This window comes from Acanthopagrus latus, chromosome 1, assembly GCF_904848185.1.
Source record: "Acanthopagrus latus isolate v.2019 chromosome 1, fAcaLat1.1, whole genome shotgun sequence".
In the NCBI taxonomy this organism is placed as follows: domain Eukaryota; kingdom Metazoa; phylum Chordata; class Actinopteri; order Spariformes; family Sparidae; genus Acanthopagrus; species Acanthopagrus latus.
In genome coordinates, this window is record NC_051039.1 from 22026432 (window position 1) to 22038432 (window position 12001).

At 43.8% G+C, this 12001-nt stretch overlaps 1 protein-coding gene across 2 annotated transcripts in view; it reads right to left on the reverse strand.

The window, feature by feature from the left end:
- The window catches only part of adcy9 (adenylate cyclase 9), a 41425-nt gene extending 29521 nt beyond the window's left edge, over positions 1-11904 (reverse strand). For both annotated transcript variants that reach the window (XM_037077237.1, XM_037077171.1), the window contains exon 1: positions 7633-11904. In XM_037077237.1, coding sequence (XP_036933132.1) covers positions 7633-9526 — 1894 coding nt within the window. In that variant the 5' untranslated portion in view covers positions 9527-11904. The remainder of the gene's footprint in view (positions 1-7632) is intronic.
- Positions 11905-12001: the final 97 nt, after the last annotated feature.

Consider the following 12001-nt stretch of genomic DNA (forward strand, 5'->3'; position numbering starts at 1 on the left):
CTAGTGCTTTATGTGCAGGGGTTTTCTACCCGAAAGTCGTTGTAAACAAGCGTTGTGATTGGTTCTGGAACAATTGTCTGAATTAATATTATATTTTTATCTAAATCTATAAAACTATATCCACTTATAAATCTTTATCCGATAAAAAAATCTGAATTTTACACACAGCCTTTGGAGTGTGACAATAAGTGATTAAAATTTGCTTACATTTGTTTTAAATGAGGCTGACAAAGTAGCAAAACTTCTGTTCCTGTCATGGATATTAGTTAAGAGGAAAATGACAAGCCAGACAAATAACGACGCTGCTCTTTGCTGGTTACCACCATTAAGTCACATGAGGCCCAGTTTAGACTGGATTGCTGAGGGATAAAATACGAAACCCTGGTCCTCTTTTAATTTCCTGCCACAGAAATGATTGTCACACCTTGGGTAAAGACATAGGACACAGCGAAAATGTTGCTCATCTGGACAAATCACAACATATGATCTTACATTTGAAGTCCCTTTTTTTTTATCTCCGTTGCCAAGAATTGTTGCCTGGTCTCCATCGTTCCTCCGCTGTCAAATGTTCAGCTCTCCTGTTACTGGACAGAATTTTCCTTCTCATTCTGTTATCGTACACAACAGCAGACAGAGGCACGCAGACAGCCTTTCTAGACCACCTAGTCAAGCGACTACAGTTGACCTTTGAACCTCGTCGTGACAGCATTGCTGAAAACCAATGAGGTGCAAGTAGAGGGGGAGAGACAACACCATATTGGGACACAGGCCTCAGGACACTGTCTCATCTCAACTGTGCATCGCTCTCCACACAAACACACATACAACACAGTAACAAGGGAAGGGCAGTGTACTGTATGCATATAAAGGGACAGATGACATACTGAAGGCTGTGTGTCACAGTGCAGGAGAAAAGCAGTGCAAACGCTGAGGGAGACACAGAAAGAAAGACAACAAAAAGACGATAAAGTGTAACTCTCGACAAAATGCAACCTAGGCTTTTTTTGTAAATGCTTTTTTTCCGAGTCAAACCTTCGGATACAAGCATAATTACGATGAAAGAGACACACAAGATTTTATTTTTCGTTTTCGGGTCAAACTTACAGGCACTTTTACAATAGTATCAAAATCGCTATTTTTGAAGGCTATTTAAGAAGGCTCGACACAACATAAAACTTTGCTCATAGTATCACCAGGGTCTCTGCACATGAACACAAACACATTGTTTGTGTACACAGAGTTTACTAAAAAGAAAGTTTTTGAACAACTAGCAGTTAGCAGTTGCTTGTTCCGCTAGCCTAAAAGTTCCAAATGCAACATAACTTGGAGGAGAGTTAAGGTGGAACACTACTGTCTTACGGCAACAACGCAATGCGACATCTTACATGACTTTTCCGACATTTTATTTTAGTATAGCTTCTTATATAATGCCCCTTTTTCAACTTCAAGGTCAATATTGTTTTTCACTAACGACAAAACAACAAATTATCAGTGCATTTATATGGAACTAAGCATTAGGAGCGGTCCACCTTAAATGTTCTCAATGTTGCTCGTGTTCATGTGTAGAGACCCTGGTGATACTACGAGGAAAGTTTCATGTTGCGTTGAGCTTTCTTAGTGTTTTAAAAAATATTGATTTTGATGCTATCGTAAAAGTGCCCGTAGCACTTCCATTGAAAATAAGCTTGACCCGAAAACGAAAATATGGTGAATCTTAATAGTGCCTCTTTTGTTGTAATTATGCTTTTACATGAAGGTTTGACTTATATACATTAAAAAAAAAAAAAACCTTGGTTGCATTTTGGCAAGAGTTTCGCTTTAAGACCTTAATTGGGTTCTACCCTCTGTTTTCACCTGCCAGTTATAAATATCTCTGCATTTAAATGTGTGTCTATGTATCTAAGGCACAAAGACTTTGATCAGTCATTTTGTTTCATGTCCTAGGTGCCTTATCTTTTTTTTTATAGAACATACACATGCACTGTGCTTGACTATGGCTGCCCAACGCAGGGCTGTGGCAAGCACTGCAAGGTGAAGATCTGTGGAGAGGCAATTATAATGCAGCAGAGAGCAAACCAGTTCTGTTGTCTCTCCTCTTGTCTGCCTCTTCTGCACGTTAATAGCATTAAAACAGGGACAAATTATTTCAAATTAAGTTAACTTATCATATTATTGTCATTATCTATTCATCTTTTTTCATTAACAGATGTATTGTTTACAGTGAGAAAGATGTGGTGTGTGTGCCTGAAAATGACTTAAACCTTTATCATAAATTGTGATTTTTCTGTTGATCAGTTCATCAATTAGTCAGACAATCTCATGGGTTCAAAGTTCCAACATTCACACCTGCAGGTATATCAAGAGTTACCAATTAACCTGTGTGTCTTTGGACTGTGGACAGAAGCCGGGGCACCAAGGGGAAGCCAACGCAAAAATGTGAAGAACAAACAAACTCAAACCCAGAACCCTCTCGCTGAGACAACATTTTTTCACTGATAACTTTGAAATTCTTAGAGTCAGTTTCAATAAATTTGGGCACTTACATCGGCGTTCACTCAATGAACTACTGATAGTGTATTCAGTGATCAGTGTGTGGAATGAGAGGAAAGAGGGTATTTTCACCAACCTCACTCTGCAGAGAAATGCCAAATGTTGCTTGTAATGAAAAGAAAGTGCATTTTTGAAAAACGTAATTATTTAACTAGCAAGAGAGCAATAAGAATCTTAATGGAGGAGGCACAGAAGTGAGATACCTCCCTTTGAGAGGTTTGAAGTGTTTAATTTACCAGAAATCAGTACATAAGCCAAACACAGAGTGTATAATAGCAAAGCCCATGACTCACTGGGGCTAGCCTGGTTATGGTTAAGGATCTGCCATTTGCTGGTGCATATTTAGGTGACAAGTTTGATTTAGCACAGACTAACTAGCCTGAGGCCATGGAGTTCCCACTGCAACACACTGCACTAGAAGGACGAGCTTCTGTGTGCACATGGGCGTATATTCGCACAGCCACCCAAGAGGAGAAAGACACTCACTGCAAGAACATATCTACAAAGACACACAGAGAGTCCCTCCAGACTCACACAGATAGAAACTGACATGGTGTCAGCGGGACCCTATGATACCACTGGAAGAGTTCAAGGTCCAAACCTGGAGTCTGCAGATATATAACATGCCACTATACTGCACAGTATAAAGCACACACAAAAACTATAACCAAATTTACCTACATTACAACACTCAACAAGGAGAGCCTTAAAAAATATCACAGCAGATACAGGCAGAATATAAAGACCAGCTAGACAAAAACCTAAAGTACAAAACTGCAGCACTCAAGACCTGCAGTGAATATAAGCTTGATAGTTTTTACTTGGAAAAGAACAGAAAGATGGCAGGACTGGATTTGAAAGCCATAGGAGATGCAAGCATGTGGAGCAGGGGGACCAGGAGCAACTGATGACAAGAGGGGGATTCAGGTACAATGCGGCAGAGGAAGATGGAGTTTGTAAATAACATATAAATGAGAGCTGGATGTGAAAAAATACCGGAAAGAACAAAGTGAAAACTGACAATGGTACTGAGACAGAGGGACGAAGTACTGAGCCCAAATGTGGTTACTTAACTCTTAAATAAGCTGTGATGACAGTTTACTGAACAGGTAAGAAACAGAATGGAGGGCGGAATTGTTACCGTCTAACTAAGGATTTACTGTCCTCAGTGACGGTCATAAGAGAGTGAAGGATTGTGTGACTCACAGCTGGACACAAATGGTTGAAATGCACATGTAACAGTTTAGACACAATCCAATGATCACCTAAGTCAGTTTGTATTTGGTGACTTTCAGGATCCCTTTAGTAACAAACCATGCGACCTAACGCAACACATTGTAAACCAGTGTGGTGTTACAAAAACATTAGCTTCACAACAAATGTTATAACTTGTTGAAGCAAGGCGCTCAATGTGGCTGCAGCTAAGATGCCACAGTGAGAGCAGCACATTAAGCCACACTAATCTGTCTGCTAACGCCAGCATCCAGCGTGCACAAACAGCATGGTGCACTTGTTCGCGTCACTCAGAGCATCTAACTACTGTGTGGAAACAAGGATGCTTCATATTGGAAAAGTTAACGGAAATTGCAAGGATGAGAAGAGGTGTTCAATAATAGCTCCAAAAATGTATAGTCAATGTGTTGGGGCAGGCTAGGGCTGATCATTTTCAAGGTATACCGTGGTATGAAAATTAATGCTAATCATACCCCGTACATTTGCTTTTCTACAATACATTCTAATGTGCTAGTATTATTTATATCAAGTTTTGTCAAGTTACATATCTGTCAGGACATAATGTTTTGTGAAATGTTTGTTCAACAAAATATCCTTCTGATTTCATTCTAATAAAGGTCATAGTAACTGATACTAATAAAAGCAGAAGCAGAAGCAAAAGAAGAAGAAGAAGAAGAAGAAGAAGAAGAAGAAGAAGAAGAAGAAGAAGGAAATCTTTTTTGTAATTGTAATTATACTGTGAAAAATTCACATTGTTGCAACCCTGGACATTATTTCAACTGCTCGTGTACTTCAGTACAGCCTAAAAAAATCAGTTTCATTCTTATTTGAGCTTTTTCACATTTTAACAACTGTGTCATAATCTTTCATAAAACAGCTAATAAAATGGATATAATATACTACTACAGTGTGCTTGCATAGTTCAAACTTTTACCAGTCTGAACATTTTAATCTTATTTTGAAGTACTATAAAGCACTGAAAACCTCAATTTCTTAACTGCATACCTGAATAGTTAATGCATTTGTCAATCGCGGTATGAGTCATCCCTTCAACTTTCATGACACACTGTACATATAGCAGATGTGTGAGAATTGGCAGTTCATATTGGCTTGACAAAGTCTATGATAATAAACTGCACAAGTAAGGAGAGATTGCCACTGCATCGTCCCTCACAATCCATCGCACAGATCAGTATATATAAGATACAGTGAATTTCTGATACAACTTCCAACAGACTACAGTAGCTTACCAATTGGCTGCTTTCATAGTCAAACAGAGCATGCATTGCTCAGTTGTTCTTGTTAAAAGGAGAGCAGGGTTATGGATATTTTGGAACTAACAGAGCAAACATGGTTGAAAGCCAGCTATCGTTCGGCCTGCCGGAGGGATCCATTGCAAAGCCTTGACTAAAGACAGACAGACAGACAGACTAAAGCAGTGTTACACAACAGACCACATGTACAGGCCTGGGTGACAGGTGAGACTCTGAGGCCATGAGTGTGATAACACAACAAGGATGAGGAAAAACAGAGGGAGAAATGTGGAACGTGACAGTGAAGGAGACAGAATTAAAGGGGCAGAAAGACAAGAGAGGTAGGGAATCTAAAAAACAAACCAAATTATTCAGTTCATCATTTGTGATAACTTCAGCATTTATTTATTGATTGATTGATTGATTGATTGATTGATTGATTGATTGATTGATTGATTGATTGATTGATTGAGTGATGGGTGAGAAGTAAAAGTGAGTCCACTAGGGCTGCAAAATTAATCAAAATTGCAATGTAGCCAGGTGCAATATTCAAAGAAGATAAAGGTCAAATCTGTGACTTAACAGCACTATAATGTAGTGCTGCAGTGCTGCATTATTGCTCACTAGATGTAAGAAAACATTTTTGTTTGCTACAGACCCAGACAAATGTCACATCACCATGATATTATAATTTCTTTCTGTGAAAGTGAAAATTGTGATACCAAGTCATTCCCACTATTTATGACTCACATCATCGGAATCTCTCTCAAAATTAATTGCAAGACTTTGTCTTCAGGGAGAAAGATGACATACAACTCAAGGTGACGAATCTTTGGCAAGAACCAACTAACATCATCACCATCAAAAACTGATTTGCTCATCAAGTTCGATAACTCAGTCCCAAAAGTGCTGCTGGCCAACAAGAAGTGGCATGTTGATGTTAAAATGTCCATTTCTATGCAAAAAAAACCAAACCCATGTCAACCCTCTCCTTAAAGATGCAAACTGTTAAAGTCATCACCTTCTCTGAGCAGGAAACTGTGGGTCTCTGTTTCAGTGGGAAAACTAGATGCCATTCTCCTCTTTTCTCTCCCTCAACAAAAGCTGCATGTCAACATCTCACTCTGTCACTGTTCGCTAGTCTGGAAACAGAGAGTGATGGCACCATTTAGAGCCAAGTGTGAATACACCCTGACATAAGGCCTGACAATAGAACAGCCAGTCTCTGTTTGCAAGGGACCTAAGATTAGACGGCCCAAGAGGAATTCCCTGCTGGAGAGATTAGCTCCATTGATGCTGCTTTCCACAGAATATTGAGACAGACTGTGTCTGAGTGTGTGTCTGTGTGTTTGTGTGTGTACGTGAACACAATATGAACAGTGGGTGTTGGACAAGTTGCAGAGATCCAAGTCACATTTCTTTAAACATGGTTTAACCTCTGTGATGTCAATGGGTACAGTAAGATGAATCCAGAATTATACCTGCCTAGAAAATATTAAAGCCATCCGCCCTCCTCCTGTCAGCTGGAATCTCCAGCTCAAAGATTCTGGACGACCACAACAACAAGTTCACAAACAAAGTCAGAAATAAGAGCCAAACCTTGCAGTGATTGTTAGCCCATGGAAGCCCATCAAATATATCAGCCTAATGTGTGTGTCACAGTCACACATCTTCTCTACTCTATGTGCCAAATGTATACTTGTCCTGTCATACAAGTATCCATTAACAGTGTCACTGTGCAAGCTGTCTACATTTGTCCCTAGCAAGGATTTAAAATCCATTTGTTTTATTTGGAGATTACACGTTTTAATCTGAATGACACAGGCCTCTGTCGTTCAAATATGAAGCTCCAAAATAAGTCTGCAGGGTGCTGCTCCAAAATAAACCTCTTATCATTTGTACAATTTTGTCGAAAACCTCTGATACAGTAGCATGAGGCAACTTAGGTCATTAAAGAGACAGTAATCACATTCTTAAGAAACAAACTGGTGTTAACTGTATGGACTGAGTTACACAGATTATTCAAATTGATTCAGTGACCTCTGAAAACATCTCTTCAGGTAGTGACAGTGACATCTGATATTCATTGGCTGCAACTGAAAATTAAAAGCTACCTGGTAACTGATATGAACCAAAACATGCTTCTCTTCCTGGTTCCCTAACCTCGTAATCTTGTAGCCTGATCTCCTGCTTCTGTCAGTTTCAACAGGAATAACTGGTCAGATAACATGCTTCAGTGCTTTCTAGGCACGCAGTGACCCTACTCAACCCTGATGACCATGTGCTAACTTGTACATATTCAGCCAATGTGTGCTTTCAGCCCTTATCTTCTGCATGAACTACATGACTAATTGTTATCATATACTTTACCCTTTGCTGCACTGTTCATCTTTTTATCACTTCGATGGCCTTTTAGGATAAACGGAGGTATTTTTATGATTGCAAATGTCTTCATCAGTCGAGCCAATGTCCAAGACCAGTGATTCTTTTTTTAGGATTGTATATAATATCTATGACTAAATAGTTAACATCTGCACACTGACTTTCAGTTTACGTAGAGGAGTCATGAGGAAGTCAGAGGTGAACGGCCACTTACCTTTCAGTTTCTCCACCACACTCTGGCCAGCCCTCTCCGCCACTTGTCCATCCTCCCTCTGGTAATGGTCGTCCAGGAAGTGGGCAGTAGCCTCTGAAAGGTGGACCTTGCCCGCCACACCCAGCTGCTCCATCAGGTTAGCCAAATTGACATCATTTGACCACACGTCAAACTTGAAGCGCTTCATTCCCAGGATCCCACACAGAACTGTGCCCGTATGGACGCCGACGCGCATGCTGACGGTCTCAGATGTCTCCTGGCAGAACTGCTCGATGGCCTGGATCATGCCCAAGCCCATCTCTACGCAGCAGTAGGCGTGGTCCGGCCGAGGTTCGGGGCAGCCAGCTACACAGTAGTAGCAATCTCCCAGAGTGCTGATCTTCTCACAACCGGTTAGTTCACAGAGCCGGTCGAAACGTCCAAAGAGATCATTGAGAAGGCCCACCAAGGCTGGTGCGGACTTATTGGCAGACATTTTAGTGAAACCCACAATGTCCGCAAAGAGGATGCTGACAGGCTCCATGCGTTTCATATTGAAGGGGCGGAAGATTATCTGTCCACGTGGGATGGAGGTCTTCTTGCGTTTGTGATTGTTGTGAGGGTGATTTTTGGGGTTTGTGGCACTTTGGGCTTGTAAAGCTCCACCACTCCCTCCACCACCCACCGACACAGCTGAGGCAGAGCAGGCACCAGAGGAATAACGCTTGCCAGAGTTCTCACCACCGCCCTCATCATCACCTTGCTTCATCAGCTCATCTGCAACTCGTCGCGGCATGACTGAGTGGATCATTCGCTCCTTCAAGGCCTTCTCCACCTCTAAATCCTTGCCATGCATGATAGCCTGGCCCACTTTAAGGAAGGTGCTCCGGGAACGCACCTCTGACATGATGAACAGGTGGATGCCAATGACATGGGCACACAAGTGGAGCAGTGCCTTGGCGGGGCCGAGCCAGCGGAGGGTGTCTCCTTCCCAGTCTGAACCTGAACTCGCTAACAATGTCCCCCACCCAGTAGTTTCATAACTCCTTTGAAGCAATGGAAGCCATTCTAATGCCTCAAATAATATAGAGTACAGGAGCCCCAGCATCACTGAGGCGTACAGGCGGACATGGAGGACGCTGTATAACAACAACAGAACCTCGATGCACAGGGAAAATGTGCCTACAGGGGAGATGCAAGGGGTTGGGGGTGGTGCTACTCTGTCAGGTGAGAGATACGAGGCATTCCCACCACCAGCCCACTCCAGCTCGGTGTAGCCGGCAGTCTGTATCTGTGGAGCTAGGGTGATGGCGAAGGTGACCGCAATCAGGAGCAAGGAAGTTTGGTTGTACAGCCACGTGTACGGCTGGGTTAACGTGAACAAAAAGAGGAGTACAAGGATGACTAAAAAGGAGGCTGTGGGGGCGAGGAAGGCCATGGGGTTGCAGCGGTCACTATTGACCCCAAAATACACCCCCCACAGCACAGCTGCCACCGCCAGGTAAAACAAAACATAACGGAACCGCCTCTGTGTCTGAGGGAAGCACCTCTCTTGGCATGCCTCTTCCAGGATGGGGGAGTCAAACTTGGGGTCCCAGCACTGAGCAGCGGAGCGTTCAAACAGCGGCGGTGCCTTCCTGCGCACCCTGGTCGTGGAGGTCGCTGCCGGTCTGGAGTCTGCTGAGCTGCAGCTGGAGGAGATGCTGTATTTGTGGAGGTTAGGGTTCATCTTACTTACTGCCCCATAGCCTCCAGCATCTCCAGCTCCACTGTTGGCAGCCCTCAGCGGCTCATGTTGATGCACGTGTGGCGCACTGTTGCTAATCCGCACGGTCACGGCGCCATCCCCGCTGGAGTCGCAGCTCACTTCCGTGCCATGCATGAGAAGCTGCCGGTGGTGTTGCAGAGTGGCCATATTGACTGGTGTGACGAGGAAAACAGAGGGTGTGCGGGAGAGGTGTTAAATATTAATAATATCTTGTGATGGCGCTCAGGCAATTAGACGCGGTGCGTGGGTGCCGCGTGTGCAAATGTGGCACGAGAGCAGGGAGGAGGAGGCGGCGGCGGCGGGAAAGTGATAGGCAGCAGACACCGAGTGTGTGTGTGTGTGTGTGTGTGTGTGTGTGTGTGTGTGAGAGAGAGAGAGAGAGAGAGAGAGAGAGAGAGAGAGAGAGAGAGAGAGAGACCAAAAGGTGTTTGTTGGAATAATCACACCGCATGAATGGTGAGCACGGCACAGACGTCTTCGCTACGCACACAGCAGCCTGCACACTCACTCACACAAGACGCGCCGTTCCAGTTTCTTGAGCAGTTCATTATCCGACCCCGGGTTTGCGTCAGTACTCACATTACATGTGTCCTTCTCCAAAGAGGCTCTGGGTTTGAGCCCGGCTTTCTCTCCAGCTGCGGTAAAAACACTGTCATCACTCTTTCTGCCTCCTGAATTGAACATCCTTCTGGGAAAGGACTGGTTAGTGATGCAACGGGTTTTTTCTTTTTTCTTTTTTTATTGTTATGCCTTCATCAAGTCAGTCCTGACGTTACATGGCTGGAAATGACCTCCTCTGGATGTGCGCAATATTTCGATACTGTTGACATTACAAAGTCAGACAGCGTGCAGGAGAAATGCCCAGGCTTTTTTTTTTTTTTTGGCTTCACTCCCCCGACATCACGTTGTCCGTGTGGAAAGGCAGCGTTCAGGTCCAGGGCTTCATGGCGTGAGCACCGACAGATAGGGGCTGTCAACAGTTGGCGTTGTGCTCAGCAAGTGGCTACAAAAGTTACACTGTCCTCTTTATCTCCACGACGTGCGCGACAAATGGCCCATTTACACTTCCTTTCTCCTCTTACAAACTTGTCGTCACGGACAGATAGCAGTGCTTATCAAAAAAAAAAAAAAAGTGTGCACATAATGAATTATTTCATCATAAAGCTTCCAGACTATGAGAACAATATTCCCAAATAAAGAAATATTGCATCAGTCCCAGTTGAACAATTCCCGTATCTTACTTGCAATGCTTTAAAATGCGTCACGTAAAAAACAATCAAATGAGGCCAAACTGTTAAATTCCGTTAACTAAAAAAAGTGTGTGGTCAGTAATTAACGCGGCTTTACCTTCCTCCACAGCCCCTGTCATGCATGGCTCAGTGTGCTAAGGAAATGCATTTCTTATCCCCATACATGCTCCTTCCATCTTTTTTTCCAGCGGGCCCTTGAAAATATTCCAGACCGAGTTATTTTGGAGCACTGTCCAGTCCAAGATCCAGATCATAAGAGGCCTGACAGGCAGGCCTATTCCCACGGATCCAGCCCCGTCCTTTCCTGAACTCCCTCTCCGGATCTCCACCGTTTATTCCCCCTCTGCTTCCCAAAGAGGGGGTCGGGGAGGGGGTATGTGCTATTCAAAGAAGCGTAATCCGAAAAGAGAAGCGCAGAAAATACCATCCGCTGGCCCAAATTAGTGTCGGTTCGCCTCTGCTGGGAGTGTCTGCAACTTGTTGCGCGCAGTTGGCAAAATATACAGCTATGAGGAACAGCCTCGGTCGGAACAGGCTGGTCTATAAATAGTGATGATCAAAACTCTTGCAATAACAACACCAACGGCGTGTAACATTTGACTGCTTTTCTTCAGCGTATCATTTGGGACAGCAGGAGTGCTTAATCTATTTTTTTTTTAAACACAAAAACAACGCAGTACTTAAAAGTCACGTCGTAAAACGCGTGCAAAACGTCAGGGATAGGCCCCCCTCTCGTTTCCAAAAGCTCCCAAACTTTTTTTTTTTTTTTTTCCCAGGCCGTATTTCCTGCGTTTGGAGAGAGGAGACCCAGTTAGAAGTCTTTGGTTATTTGGAGCTGAGGCTGGATTTCCTCCACTCGCATTCCCACCCCCAGAGCAAAGAAGTAGAAAATCCCCAGAGCACTGAAGGAAAACCCTCGGATATGATCTTCGGTGGGATCATGAAAAAAAAACAGCCCCACAAATGGCACTATCTTCTTATCTCAGCCAATTCCTTAGGTCTGGATAGCACTAGTTTTCGCTGGCATGCATGTGTCCAACAAACACAACACTGTGCGCTCTGGCTGTGGTGCGTCCTCTTCCGTCCGCCGCTGGTTGCCTCCCTTTCCCCCCTCGATACGGCTCTCTGCTGGAGTTGGGGGCTGAATAAAAGCAGACCCACAGCAGTAGTTTTTTGCGGCTGCTTTTCCGTCTTTATCCGGGCAAACGCAATACCTCCACTCCCATAGCTGCCACCATCTTCGCTGTGACTGGGTCGGAAATCCTCCCCCAGCTGTTGTGGCGGTGCGGGTTGGTGGGACCAGCCTGTCAAGCACACCGCTGTTTAAAAAAACACGGCTTCCGGTCTTGCCTTTCAGGAGGGCCAATGAGAT